We start from the raw sequence: 14571 nt of genomic DNA, 5'->3' as shown, positions 1-14571 counted from the left end.
CCTCTGCCTAGAACATCACGTTCTTTAGGACGTGGATTGCGAGACACAAATGCAGAACTTGGGCTCATCTGGAAATTTGTTTGTTCCAATTATATTGCCCTGGGACGCAATGGGGTCCTGAAGTCAGCATTGTTTGGGCAGGTATAAAGCCAAAATTGCAGCCAGTTTCCTTGGACCTCAGCAGGGTGAATCCTTTGTCTCTCAGCTTGCTAAACTGCCTGGAGCTTAGCCCCTGCACAAGTTTTTCCTCCCCTTTTTTATTTCTTTTTCTAGCTGCTTGTCGGGGGCATTGACCCACTGCTTTCGCATGCCAAAAAGGCAGCTGCTACCTTTTAGGGCTGAGCAAGGCTTTCAGTCTAGCTGCCCGGTCAATACATGATCTCTATCAGCAGGCAAGCCCTGATCTATCCAAAGTAGTCTTCTCACAGCAGAACCCACGCTGCCACAATTAATACATTATAGCGGTTGGTATCTCATGTGCCAGGCCTGCAACCCAACCCAGTGATTTTGTATCTGGTTCTAGTTGCCCTGTATGAGCTGGGTCCAATGATACACACTCCTAAAGGATGGTTCTTGACAGTCAGCTGGGTCTCTAGAGCATGTTCCTGTTTGCCACAAATAGAGGGAGATAAGCAGTGGCTGTGTATTACGCTGTTAATGTCTCAATGTTCCATAGATAGCTTTTCTTCCTGGATCAGCTGGAGTTTATAAATGCTTTCAGTGCCGAACTTGGGTTTCCAGACACTAGCTGACAGTCCAGTGGGCTGAAAGTTTCCGTAAATGGGTTAATGTCAGGGAAGAGAACTCCATCACCAGTGGTTGAGGGCATTAATGCTAGCAGTGGACATCATGCTGAGGAAAGGATTAAATGGACACAGTGAGTCTGTCCCCCCACACAGTATAGTTGCCTCCTTCAGTACACTTCTTTTCCTCCTCCCCTATCCTTAAGATGAAGCTGTGAGGGGTTGTTAATATGACCAGTGCCCTTAGAGAGAGACCCTTTGGAATAATGCATATTAATTAAGCTAGGAAAGCCATAGATTCAGCTGGAAAATGGATCTCTCCTGGCAGTTATCTTTAGGGTCTCTCAGCCTGCTGGAAGCAAATAGGTCTGTTAGGGATAGCCTTGCCATGGCGCCATCTAGAGGCAGAAAAGATAAAGACATGCTAAAAATTCCATTGTGTGAGGGAATTGCTGACCCAGCATCTTTTGTTTGCATTTTTTTTTTACTTAAGAAATCTTGGCAAGAAAAATCAAGTAATTCTTGTGCAGCAGCCTTTCTAAAACACCCATATCCTCCTAGTTGATTCTTCTGTGAAGACAGCACATTAAAACAGCAAGAGCCTGGGGTGGATTTAATTTCCCTTTTCGTTAAGTGTCCTCCTTATTGCTACCGCCCTTTCACGGATATTCACAGCATCTTTAAGTGTGTTAGAGGCACAGCCCTGCGCATTTTAACTTGTGATACATCTACCCAAGGGCTAAGCAGAGCAATTAAATGAGGTATGCAAGACAAACGTACAAACACAAACAGGAATTTACATATACAATTCGATGGAGGGGAAAATGCAAATAAAATATTAAGGCTGAGAATTTAAATGAATAATACAGATTCTCATTAACTCAGTTCCCTTCTGTATATTTCATATTTATTTTAATTACAATCTCCATATCCAGGCACCTGACAGTATTAATGGATTATCCTGATAGTCCCTGTGAAGGGGAGGGGACTTTTGTTACCTGGTACTGCTGAATCACTTTTAACAGCAATGGGATACTTTTGTTCCAGAATCTTAGTACACAAACAGCCACAGTTTGAATAGTAAATACATAACCAGAACAATGTTTGACAGGCCTCATTGGCTTCAAGGAAGGAGTCAGGTACATCCAAATGTTACCCTTCATGGATATTTAAAAGCAGCATGTGGTCTACCTTTGAGGAAAACCATAAAACACTCGTCCATGTGAAATCTGATAAACATTCAGGTATTGAGCTGGGCTTGGTGGGGGAGTCCAGGGAACACCATTGTCAGTTAACAGTTCAGTGTAGTGGAAGATCATATTTTCCTTCCATTTAATTATTTTTGAAAGAGTTTTTTAGCGAAGGCCGATGGTGATTTGGAGAATTCTCTCTCCAAACCAACAGCTTGTGTACATGCAGAGTAGCATGTACTCATGTGGTTTTACAGGTGTGATTCTAAAGCAATTTAGTTAAACTGGTGCAAAAGATGGGACATGCTTATTTCAGTTTAAACCTCTCTTCACCAACCTTTGCTCCCAAGGACCAGTTCTTTCCCTCTTCCAGTCTAATGCTCAACTACTGCCCATTCTGGTTTCATTGGTTTCAAACCATCCTGCCTTCCGATAGTGGTTCCCAGTCCCATATAGGTTGGCTGGGTTGGAATCATATGCTAGAGATCAGGGACAGTTACTGGCAGTGAGGAGCACAACTTGCTCCTGTCTAGAGTCCTGCCTGTCTCCTTGCTGCAGGGATTAGTACTAGTGCCCCAACCCTCCCTTAAAGCCAGCCAGTTCCTAGGTAAGCTATCATTCCGGGAACTAACCAGGTTCAAAGTGTTCAGCCACATCATCTGGCTTGTTGTTAGGTGCCTCTACTCTTCAACACCAGAGCAGGATCTTCTGAAACAAGTGGAAAAGACTGATGATTTGTAGCAGCAATGGGTGACTGCTCATATCTGAAACTTCAGGTTGATTGTAGAGGATGAGGTTATACCTAGAGTGGGATAAATATGGGTATCCTGTAAATCCTCTCTTCCCCTTAATTGTGTTGTATAATGGCAAAGGGGTGCATAAGGGGAGGTAGGCTCAAGCTATCCCCTTTATTCTGGAGAGCTACATGTACATTATGGATGATCAAATATGGTGGAGGTACCAATCACCGCCCTGTCCTTGAAGGAGAGTGAGAGCACTGGAGACCTGTTCAGGATGCTCAGGAGCAGGGTAGGGAAGTACATAGTACCAGTGCTGCTTTCCCTCCCCGTTTCAGAATGGTGGCCTAGAGCCAGTAGGGTACAAGGCCAGATCTTGATGCCTTCAAAAGATGGAGATCATTGCCTGTGTTGTCAGCCTCCAGGCTTATTCCAGCTTGCAGCGCCCTTCCCACCCTCCCGGCTTCTCTGGGCATGTCTAAGTTAGACACCCAGAGCTGTAGCAGCCTTCTGTATCAATCTATGGTCTGATGTGCAGAAGGAGACTTACACAGTTGTAACAAGGACTACTTTTCTTACATGTGCTTGATATCAAAAATACCAGCCTGGTGCTCAAGTTTTCATCCCTGTTCATCCAGTGTTGGGATGCCAATCTTATTTGACTGTGCCTGGTGTTTGTCTTTGATAATGCTTTACTCGAAGGTACATACACAGCTCTATTTGACTGCTTTTCTAGGCCATGTACTGGATGGAAAAGGAAGATACAAATGTGGTAATTATATTCCCCAAGGGCAATACAGCAGTATACCAAGGATGATGTATTCTTAATAGGGAAGTCTTATTAATTGAGCTATGAATCTGCTCCCTCACTGTTGCACCCTGGAGGTCATGGAACCAAGTGGGATGTAGCACTTCTCGGTATGTGGTGATATTTGCGTTTAAAGGGTGAATCTATCCTACACCATCTGTGGCATGACAGTTAAGTACACGTGGCTTTAGGGTTAGCTGCTGATGGTAAACTTTTGGATTGAACAGTAGGATGCCATTTGTCTGAACAGATTCCCTGAGATGCTTGGCTCTTTGGAGAAGACCCAGTGGGATTCACATCCATATGTTTGAGCAGGTTCTCTTTGCTGCTGGCGGCCTTTGAGTTGTATTTAATCAGCTCATCAAAGGCTCATGAGCATTTCACTTCCTCAGAAATTCCTGGTTCTCATCGCTTTTTTCCTTTTGACAGAAATTAATGACAGAGAGCAGAAACTACATGCGCTTAAAGAGGTGCTGAAGAAATTTCCCAAGGAGAACTATGAGGTCTTCAAATATGTCATCTCTCATTTGAACAAGTATGTACAAGATCTCTTCCTTCTGTATGACCATGGATAGCGGTTGGATACATAGATTGTCCCTTTTATTCCATGAGCAGCTTCTTAACATAAGCTGTGTACAAAGCATTGGAACAATATTAAGCTAATGTTGACTTATTTAGCAGCTGTAATAGAGTAGGGAAGCAGCCTGGAGTGAATTTGTTCCTTGGCAGTTGTCCCAATTAAGCGGGCATGTCATTTATCAGGGGGGCTAATTAAGTTCCATAAATGTTGCTACATCAGAGCTAGCAGAATTCTGTGGGGAAAACCTACATTAGAGCCACATCTCTCCAACTCCTTTAGTTTCTGCTCAGGGTGTCATTTGCCTCTGGATGTGTAGGGTCACTTCTGGTGCTGCAGAGTTTAGAAGTCAGCAGGGAGCCTGCATTCATCCGTTCTGCACTACCCATGGGAGGGAAGCAGGAGAGCTCTCCCAGGAGGCACATGACGATAGCTTGGGTGTGTTTTTGAGCATGGTTTCCTAGTTCACCGGAATTTGGATAATGCTGTAAAGGGGACGAGTTGGATGCCAACTGATTACTCCCTGTACCCTTCACATCCTAGATATGTGAGCGTTCTTCCTGTTGTGAACAGACTGTGCTCACGGCCTCTCTCTGTTGTCTGTTGCAGGGTCAGTCACAACAACAGAATGAATCTGATGACGAGCGAGAACCTCTCCATCTGCTTCTGGCCCACCTTGATGAGACCTGACTTCAGCACTATGGACGCTCTCACTGCAACTCGCACCTATCAGACAATCATTGAACTCTTCATCCAGCAGTGCCCCTTCTTTTTCTACAATCGACCAATTATCGAGCCCCCCAGTGCTACACCCAGTTCTCCGTCAGCGGTTCCTGCCAGCACACCTTTCTTATCCAGCACACCTGTGATGACTCAGCCGTCCCCACCACAGACTCCTCCTCCATCACCACAGTCTCCTCTCCAGCCTCTTCTCCCACCCCAGCTTCAAGCAGAGCAGCACACACTGTGAACTGGTGTGGGAGAAAGGAGATTTGGTCTTTTCTCACACAGCGTGGAGATTGGAAAGAAAACCCAGGGTTCTGCTGTCCCCCTCTCTCTACCACCCTGTTGCAAACTTCAGCTGTGTTGGCAGTCTGAGAAGGCAGGAACAAGTTGGGGCATCAGGCACAAACTTTGAGCGTTCCAGACTGGTGCCTGGGGCTGGGTTGAAGAGGACATTGGACCTTTCTCTTGTTTGTAGGGGTTTGGGGGGGGGGGCACTTTTGAGTGTGATTGGTTCTGATCCAAGCCAGCCTATATTCATGATAACACTACCGAGTTGAGTCTAGGGCTCTGTGATCTATTGCTTCTGTCCACTTGGCTGCTTGTACAGAACATGTCCTTTGACTGACTCTTCGCAACACCCTCAGCCTGTGCACGGGAAAGATCCTGCCAGAGTGCAGAGCCACAGAAACACGCAGACACGTTCCACAGGATATGGTTGAGGCTCATCCAACACTTTTTAAAAAAGAAAAAAGAAAAGAAGGAGCGAGAATTCACTGATCATGGGGACCATCACTCAGAACAATCTCACTGCTAGGAGATCAGCGTAGCTACTCTGAAAGCTGCATCGCCACAGGTCTGGACCCGGTATCTCTATAACAAGTACAGCTTTGTGTTTGGACAAAGCTAGAATGTAACTTTCTCTGACTTAACTGATGACCAGGGTGGGAAGTGAGAGGAATCTCCCTTCAGAACAAAGGAACACTGGAAAACGAACATGTTCCCACCATCCACTGGTTTTAATCAATAGCTGAGAGATGTGGCACAGATCAATGGCCCCTTTTCCTTGGAAGCAGAACTACTGTGCAGAAGGTTCCTTAGGAGAGTTCAGGCTTGTGCGGCTGCCCTTGATTTAGCTTAGCCTTGCCTTTTCCTTGACAAATCACTACATATCTCTCACCCTGGTAGAATTTGGCATTAGCACTTACAGGACGAGAGGTTTGGAAACAGTAGATGTTTACTATCAGACAAGCTGGATTTTGATTCCTTTACAACACTATTGTTACTGAAACACTTTTGTTAAACGGTGTATGGGGAGGGTGGGGGGCAGGTGGGGGGACTAGAACACTTATTTCTTTTGTCGGTGGAAAGGTTTTTCAGTCCAGCACTTATTGTGCAATGAAGTGGTGAGGGAAGCGTGTGTCTGCAGTGTGTCACAGGGCTCTGAAGGCACGGACAGCATTGCAGCTAACTGGTCCATGGCAGGGACTGCAGTAGTAAGACACTTGTAGCAGCCCGCAATTGGGTGGCTGCTGAAGCCTCTGTAAACCTTGAGGACATTCTGGCTTTGTGGGTAACACTCGGTGCGAGTATCCCCACTAAACGGGGAGGGTGGAGTATGTTACTGGTGTCCCCTCAAGGCTCTGATTTTGTTTGCTTAAAAAAAAAATGTAGCCAGCCTGATGGCATCGTGGGAGAGGGATAACCTTCCAGGCCCTCCTTGTATCTCCAGCTGGTAGCAGTTAGGTGACACACTTTGGCTTTTTGACAAAGGGTGGCGGCCATTCACTGCATTAACACCTGCTGCTGGTTGATGCCACAAAATTAGTAAGAAAGGTAGGGCGTGAACGTTGAAGGGGAGTGGGTGGGGAAAAAAGCTGTGCATGAGTGAAAAGGATGGTAGGTTCTCAAGGCTCCCTCTTGGACCTGCCTGCAGGATCTGTACTTGGATCCCTAGTATGGTGCCACCACAGAAAAGCATGTGCAGGCTTAACTAGTGCTATGTGACATGCAAAGTGCTAATTTGGCACCTGAACTGCTGTACCTGCTGTCCTCTCCCTCACCTCCATTTGCATGTGCTGTGTGTGTGTGTTGTTCGGTCCTGCCCACAGCCCTACCGTCCTATCCCTGGCCCCTCTAGACTGTTGTGTGCGCATGTCGCCTTCCTCCTCCTTCTTTCCCACACGTACGCTGCTGTGTGTGCGAATCACCTCTTAAACCCGTGTTGTCTCCCCAGCTCCTCTCTCTGTGTGGCCTCCCTAATCCTCAGTAACATAGGGCAGTTTTTAACTGGAGTTTCTATGGTACCAATGGGAGAAATCCCTACAAAGATCCTCCTGTGTCTCCTCGCACTTTAGTATGGGATCTGTGGTTTATCACTATCTTTTATCTTTCAAGGATGTTTGAGTCCCTATGTCTAGGCAATTAAAAACAAAATTAAAAACAAACATAGCCTCAAAGCACGCCCTGCCCTCCTTATGCCCTTCGGCATGCAGAGCCAGCTCTCAGTGAATTGAATCCCTCCTATAAATAAGCTGGGTTATTTATGTACTGACAAAACTGCATTTAAAGTTATACCTATGACAGAATAATGTGCTTGAAAGTACTTCTTATAGCATTCCTCCGAGTTTTATATTCTCATGCTTTAAAACAAAAGCTTTTATGTAAATACTGGATGATGGTTTTTTAGAACGTGAACCCTCTCCCTTCCCCAAAAGCCCTTAGGTTGTGCATGTGTGATGCTAACGTTCTGAGTGGAGGAGATTTGAAGCCCAAGGTTGATTCCTTTCAAACCTTTCACCATAAAATAAGGACCCATCTGTGCTCTGTTGGACTCTCTTGCTTCTCTGTAGGCAGTAGGGTGGGGGAGGTTTTTTTTTGGTGTTCTTCCTTTGGATTCTTTGGGGTCATTTTGCTTTGTGTAAAAAGGTTTGTTTCCGTGCCTTTCTGTAGGTCTGATGCTAAACTTCTCTCTAGACAGCTTTTTGGTACCTCTTTCCAAAGTCTGCTCAGAACAGAGCCGTCCTGTCTGAGGATGTTGGGAGGACAGGACCCCTTCCTTCACCAAAAAAAAAAAAAAAAAAAAATCCCATTCCCTGCAGAGCAGTAGTGCATTCTTCCCCCGAGGCACTGATCAGTTCTTGTTGTTCTGCCTGAGAATTAAAGCAATTATTCTCAGGAACTCCCATCCTGGATTCCTCTACTGTGCAGAGGCTGGTTCTACCCAGTCACGCATCTGTGGCCTTGAGATTTTGTCCTCAATTTGTGTATATTGCTGACTGAAGCAGCGAGGTGTGGGGGGTGTAGGAAGGGCTCAGCCATTGTAATTGTACTGATCTAGTCTGAGGTTCTAGATGCAGAAGGGGAGCCTGCTTTTGCCCATAGGATGGAAATAATGTACCTCATTTTTAAAAAACAAACACACTGCTGATTGATTTCCTACGGGATTTGCTAACTACTTCTGTTCTACCCTGAAAGACCCTGGAGTTGCCTGCTGTGAAGATAGACTAGCAGGCCCACCCTAAGGGAAAGAGGTGTATTTTTGCAGAACGTATTGTCTCCAATCACCTGGCATATACCTGTTTGCAAAGCACCTGATTGGTTGCTTCTCATTGACAGGCGTTAACCGTCTGTCCCTCCTGGAGCAGTAACGTTCTGCCTGTACCTCACACACTAAGTTTTTCACGTCCTTTTCATGCAACCTGTGCTTTACAAATGGTCAAGACTTCTCTGTGTTCTGGGGAATGTGGTTTTTCTGTACAGTGGAGACAACGGCTCTAGAGCAGACAAGAAGTGCATGTTTGGCTTCATCATGCATATGGTACTCCTGGGGGAATTCTGCTCCAAAAAAATTAAAAATTCTGCTCACAATATTTTAAAATTCTGCATATTTTATTTGTCAAAATAACATAATATAATCACATCAGTTTCAATTATTTTGGTAATTTATTTCAAAATACCGCAAGTATGTCTGTAACAATACAGATAACAAAAAGATTGAAGAAATGTTTTTTGACAAATAGATTCCTTACTAGACGTATAAATACAGAACTTTGAGTAATCATTCATTTACACTACAATACAGAAATCTGTTTCCCGAACCCCTCAGAAGCAGTGCAAAGACTTGGGGGAGTCCAGGCAAATGGAGGAGCTGAGGGAGAGGGAAGTAATTGTGGGGAAGGAGCCTAGATATGAACTTGGGGAATTGTTGGGTGTGGGTGGGAAAAGTATGGAATGGGGTTTGCGGTTTTTTTGTGGGAGGGAGGGGGATTTTTGGGGAGCCTCCCACATGTGGACGCTGACTGACACCTAGCCTGTCTCATTCAGTTAGGCACGTCTGGCCTGTCCCCATATGTCGCTGCACCCCCACTCACCCACCTCTTCTCCCCCATGTGTCCCTGTACCCTCATCACCCCTCCCCGTCTCCATGTGTCACTGCATCTCCCCTCCCATTCAGCCTCTGCCCCAGTCTGTCCCCCCGCTAGCCCTTTTTAACTCCAATCTATGACCCCCCAGAACCCCCATGTGCCCCACACTGTCCGTCCCCCAGTATCCTGTGCCTCTTGACCTGGCCCCATGGGCAGGGCACTGTGAAGAATGCAGCTTCTCCTCTTCCTTAGCAGCAGCTGGGGTTGCTCCTGCCCAGGAGTGGCACAGCAACAGTGACCCCTGGTGGGAGAAGGGCGTAACTGCAGAATTTGTCCACAGAATGTATTTTCTGCTGAGACAAAACATTCTGCGTGGCACATGAATTCTGCGTGTGCACAGTGGCGCAGAATTCCCCCTGGAGTAATGTGGTTGTGTTCCATGAACAGCATTGTTCCTACTGCAGGCGGGAAGGGTGGAAATTTGAAAAGTCTTCAGCTTCTAGTTGCATTTTGAAAACTGTCTTGGCTGTGTGCTCACCACGTGGCTAAATCAGCAATCCAGTGTGCAGCTTATCTCCCTAGGAGAGTGTTCTGCTAGAGGCTGGAAATGTGTCTGCTTCCCTGTCCATGTAGTCTATGGTACCTATCATAGAGATAGCGGTAAAATTCTTCCAAAGTGTTCATTTGTTTTGTCAGGCAAATGGATGTTTTCTTCATGTGTTTTTTGGAAGCGCTTAGGACCTGCTTCATTAATCCAGTGCTCTCCAGCTTTTCTGTGATTCTGTCTTTCCTTTCTTGTGTAACTCGGAGCATCCATGATCCTTGCTATTCTGTGTTATTTTAAAGTAAAATTTAACCCTTTTAAATAGATTACAGGCAGCTGAGGTTTAAGTCACTTGTTTAAAAGAACCCGATTGAAGAAGATTGGAGAAGGATGCTTATCGGACACTAGGGAGCGTTTCCGGACATGTAGCCAGCTCTTCCTTTCAGCTGTGCTCGGCTCTTATACTTGGCAATTACATTTCATCAGTGATTATACCTGTAACATTTCATAGTTGTTAAACAGTCATCGGAGTGGTATAATGAATTTTTTAACCACTTCCACTTTAATTGCTGTGCTGATTATTTGTCTTTAATTTCAGTGACTCAGCAACTGTGGTCCAGAGTCTGATTTTTTTGTACAGTCACGTACAGTTTGTTTCCCTAAATCATTTCCTCATTCAAGTATGTGTCATTCAGTCTGTCTGTCACTCTAACCCAGAGCGCTGCATTGATTTGCAGAGCTCCCACTGTTTTTTTTTCTCCCCTCTTCCTGTGTAATAGGTCCTAGTTTTTATTGCTAGGTTTAAAAACCCTTTTTGTAAAATTGAAATACAATAGGAATATTGTATTTTAAATTTAGTTTAAGGCAGGACATAAGTTATTGTTTAAATAAAAAAAATCCTTAATTTTTTCCCTGTGTACATTTTAAAAACAAAAATCTGTCTCTTAAATTGTATGGGAATAAAACTTGTCCTGAAAAGTTGGATTAGTACTGCACCCAGCTTATTTTTCTGGTACTTGTATTTTCACATGTAAAATGATCTCTATATATGTTGAATTAACAAATATTTTGAGTTCAAGAAGAAGAAAAAAAAAACATATTAATGGTATTAAAATGTGTTAGTAGTTCCAGCTAAGTATGTGCCCGAAACAAGTTTTTTGCAGGAAAAAAAAAAGTGAAGATCTGTATGTAAAGAAAAGTATAACAGTTATTTCTTTGTATTTTTAGGGGCCTAACAGCTACATCCTTTAGTTATTGGTGATAGAATATATTTCCTTTTACGCTTCTTTTAAGGACATTTTTAACAATTTGTGGTATTTTCCAGGGCCAATCCAATTAGTGCATGATAATGTTTAAAGCTCTGGGCCAAAGGGCCTGTTTTCTGCTGAGTTAAAAAAAAAAAATCATGTATTTGCTACAGAGTATTGTAATTGTCTCAATGGGAATGGTGTAAAAACTTAAAGGCCTTACGTGATATGTATCATAGTTAATAAATCAATCTTGTAAAAAAAAAAAAAGAGAGAGAGAGATCCCTCCAAAACCAACCCATGCGGCAGTTTCTTCTGGTGGCTTCCCCTCTTTGTCTTGTTTCTCTTTGTCTGCTCTGGAGGGTAGGCAGTGTCGCTGCAGGCTGTCAAACAGTCCACCAAGGTAGGCTTCATGGTGCAGGAATAGGGAAGTTAAATGTCTATCAGAAACAAATCACCGACGGGGGGACAGGGTGGTTATTTGGTCAGTCCTGGAGAAACCTGCCCTTTGTTTGTATTTGAGATTCACGGTACTGGTGTGCTATGGTAGGGGGGAAAACCACACTGTCCGGAGCTGGCGTGTCAAACTCCTGAGCTGCTTGCTGTATTTATCAGCTCCTCTGAAGAAGAGAATCTCACACTGCATAGTAAGCTTTTTCTTCAGAAACAGATGTAGCCCTTGCGTACATTGTGAAGATAACAGTCCAACTCTGAAGTGAAGGAGTGCTGGTAAAAACAGCCTGAGCACAGCTCTGAGATGTGAGAACTGGCCCATTCATCTGCGGGGAGTGTTGACCATGGAGACTAATGACTCTGTGGGCCAGGTTTTCAAAATGATTTAGGCCCAACTGCACATGCCACTGCTGTACAAGGATGGCTATATAACCAAAGGGCAGAAATAACTGGTCCTAAAAGTTCCCCACGTCATTGGTTTTTGCTGCTGAGTGGATCAGTAACTTTACTAACTAGAACTTGGTGTAATTTTCAAAAGCTCCTAAGTCCCATTTTCAAGCGATTTAAGGTTTAGGCTCCTAAGTCATATAAGCAATTTAGAAAATTTTACCTGTCGTTACTACATATAGAGGTGGCTGTATTCTTCCCTTGAGCCTAGTGCAAACCTTCCAGTGTCACTAAAAGGAAGCTCTGCTGGGGATTTGGGTTGGTAAATGACGCTAATTAAAATATTAAACGTGTTCACCTTTTTATTCCTCCTTCCACCAATGGTTTAACCCTTACATTGCTGCAGGTGCATGGGTATCAATCTGCAGCCGTTAATTTATCTTCATGTTCCGAAAAGAGTCGCCTTATGCCTGCCTCTGCTCTCTGCCACTGGTTCCTTCCTTGGGAGGGAGACAAGCACTCCAGTTCCTAATCCTATGCTGCACCCAGTGCTGGGAGCCAGTTGAGCTGGACTTGCTAAGGAACATCTTCCACCCCATGGAACAGTGGGGATGGGTTGGGGCGGGGTGCTGGCTGGTAGGGCTTTTCAGGTGCGAGAGGTGTGTTTAGCATGATCTCATCTGAGGGGTCAGTGCCTCTAGGTGCATGTATCCCCCTTCCTTAGAACGCTTATTGCCACCCGATCCTCCAGGTAGGGGAGGGGGGCGGTTCTGCTTTGTAAAGTCTAACTGGAACCCTGCAAAGTGAAAGGTAGTTTCTCCCAGGAAGAAAAAAATGAAGGAAACTGGCAATGGGAGGCTTGTCTCTCTTAATACACAAACTTTGTCATGAAGCAGTTACACTGCATACCTGATTCACAAGCAAGGGCATGAAAAGTTATGCCACTAACAGTCCGTAATCCCTAGTCACCTGGAGGCGTACGCCTTACCGTAACACCCAAGGCAACCTTAGCTGTCCCCCTTTAACTTTCCCTTCTCCACAAACCCTTTTATCAACTACCCACTGCCAGTACTGCTGCTTTCAGGGGAGTTGAGTCAGGTATGTTATGCGTAGCACAGCTAAGTATTTTTGTATATTAATTTCCAAAGCTTTTTTTTTTAAAGGATCAAGCTGGGTTTTGGCATTGCACAAGGGCTGGACAGAAACAGAGATGTGGTAGGTGTAAATGTAACTGCTAATGGAGAAGTCTATCCACCATTAGCTACTGCTGCACATGTGCTCATGTGATAGGAGCTGCACATAAAGAGTGTATCCATCAGCATCCTGTTGGGGCTTAAAGTTTTTTGTTTTGGATGAAAAACTCGTATTACCAGAAATACATTTTTTCTTCAAAGTTATTGCACTAAATCTATTTGGGATACATGTCTCTACCTAATTTTAGTAGAAATACTTGCAGACCAGGGTATTGAACCCACATCTCTACAGGCACGGACTCTCACATATTTACAGTGCTGTGGCTATGGGTGGGACTGAACTGGCAATGAAGCCTTTACCTGACAATGCTCCTTGTTCTGTCTCCATTGCTTCACCCAAGGGGTCTGGTCCATTATGGGTTTTGTTGACATTTCAGAGGAAAAGTGAGGAAGTGGCCACAGAAGCAGCAGCAGGGGAAAGGAGGTATGATCCGGCATGGGCCATCCTCAGCAGGGTGGCTCAGTGGCCCACCTGGAATGTGCGAGGGCAGGATCTTGCAGTTGTTTCTTTGTAAGGGAACAGAACGTGAGCACGACAAGGTGGGTGAGGTAATATCTTCTACTGGACCAACTTCAGTTGGTGGAAGATACAAGCGTTCTAGCTACACAGAACTCCTCTTCCCGCCTGGGAAAGGAAATCAAAAGTTTCTAAGCCTATATGGGTGGGGTGTGTCTGTGTGAGAGAGAGAGTGTGTGTATCCTTGCTGCCTTCTCCTGCATGGAATCATACCTGCAGCCAACACGATATAAACTCCAGCTGGCTGAAAATTGGCCAATGGAACGTTTTGCTGCTGGAAAATGACTTGTGGAAACTGGGATGTTTCATGGGAATGTTTCAATGCTGAGGATATTTTCAGTTTTTTAGGGGAGGAGAGGAGACCCTGAAACATTTTGACGGTACCAGAAGGCTGCAATGAACAAAGGGTCTCTGCAGCACCCCAAATCCTGAAACTGGTCTCAGCTGTGCTCAGTTATTGAGCGTGAGCACCTAGAGGCCAAGCAGCTTAGTAAGGCAGTATTGAAGGAGAGGCTACGATGCTGGATCCAATCGAAACGGCATGAGGAAGGAAAGGAGAATGGAATCGCCTGCATTGGAATTGACCACTCTGTCCGCAGGGAGAAAGTGACCTTGGGTGTTCAGTGGGCATCCAGAGCCCTGGATTAGTTCTTCCAATGCACTCCTAGCCCCCTGTTGTCACAATACCCGAAGACTGACTGACTGAGAAGACGGGGCCATCTACTGAACCACCAGCACTAGTTCCTGCAGCTGAGTTTTCCCCTAGGGATGTCCTAGACTCAAGTCTAACACGTCTTTCATTTGAGCTCTGAAAGGATCATAATGCAGAGCAACCTTAGCTAAAAGCCACAAATGTTTGCTTTAAATGGAGTAAACGAACACTTCTTTTTTTGAGTGATGGTCCCAATGGATAGCCACTGGGGGTGTGTGTGTGTGCTCTGTCTGCCTGAGACCAGGCGATTTTTCAATAATGTTGTCTGGTCTCACAACGCCTCCTTGTGCTCTGAACCATGGGCATAGGGGGC

At 45.0% G+C, this 14571-nt stretch overlaps 1 protein-coding gene across 1 annotated transcript in view; it reads left to right on the top strand.

Annotated features, from left to right (window-relative positions):
• ARHGAP35 (Rho GTPase activating protein 35) overlaps window positions 1-6092 on the top strand; it is a 101189-nt gene extending 95097 nt beyond the window's left edge. The window contains exons 6-7 of the mRNA XM_074937589.1: window positions 3908-4013; window positions 4665-6092. Of these exons, the coding sequence (XP_074793690.1) occupies window positions 3908-4013; window positions 4665-5025 (467 nt within the window). The 3' untranslated portion in view covers window positions 5026-6092. The remainder of the gene's footprint in view (window positions 1-3907; window positions 4014-4664) is intronic.
• Window positions 6093-14571: the final 8479 nt, after the last annotated feature.

The sequence above is a fragment of the Natator depressus genome, chromosome 23 (genome assembly GCF_965152275.1).
Source record: "Natator depressus isolate rNatDep1 chromosome 23, rNatDep2.hap1, whole genome shotgun sequence".
Lineage (NCBI taxonomy): Eukaryota > Metazoa > Chordata > Testudines > Cheloniidae > Natator > Natator depressus.
The sequence above is the reverse complement of the archived record's forward strand: the minus strand, read 5'-3'. Positions and strand labels throughout refer to the sequence as shown.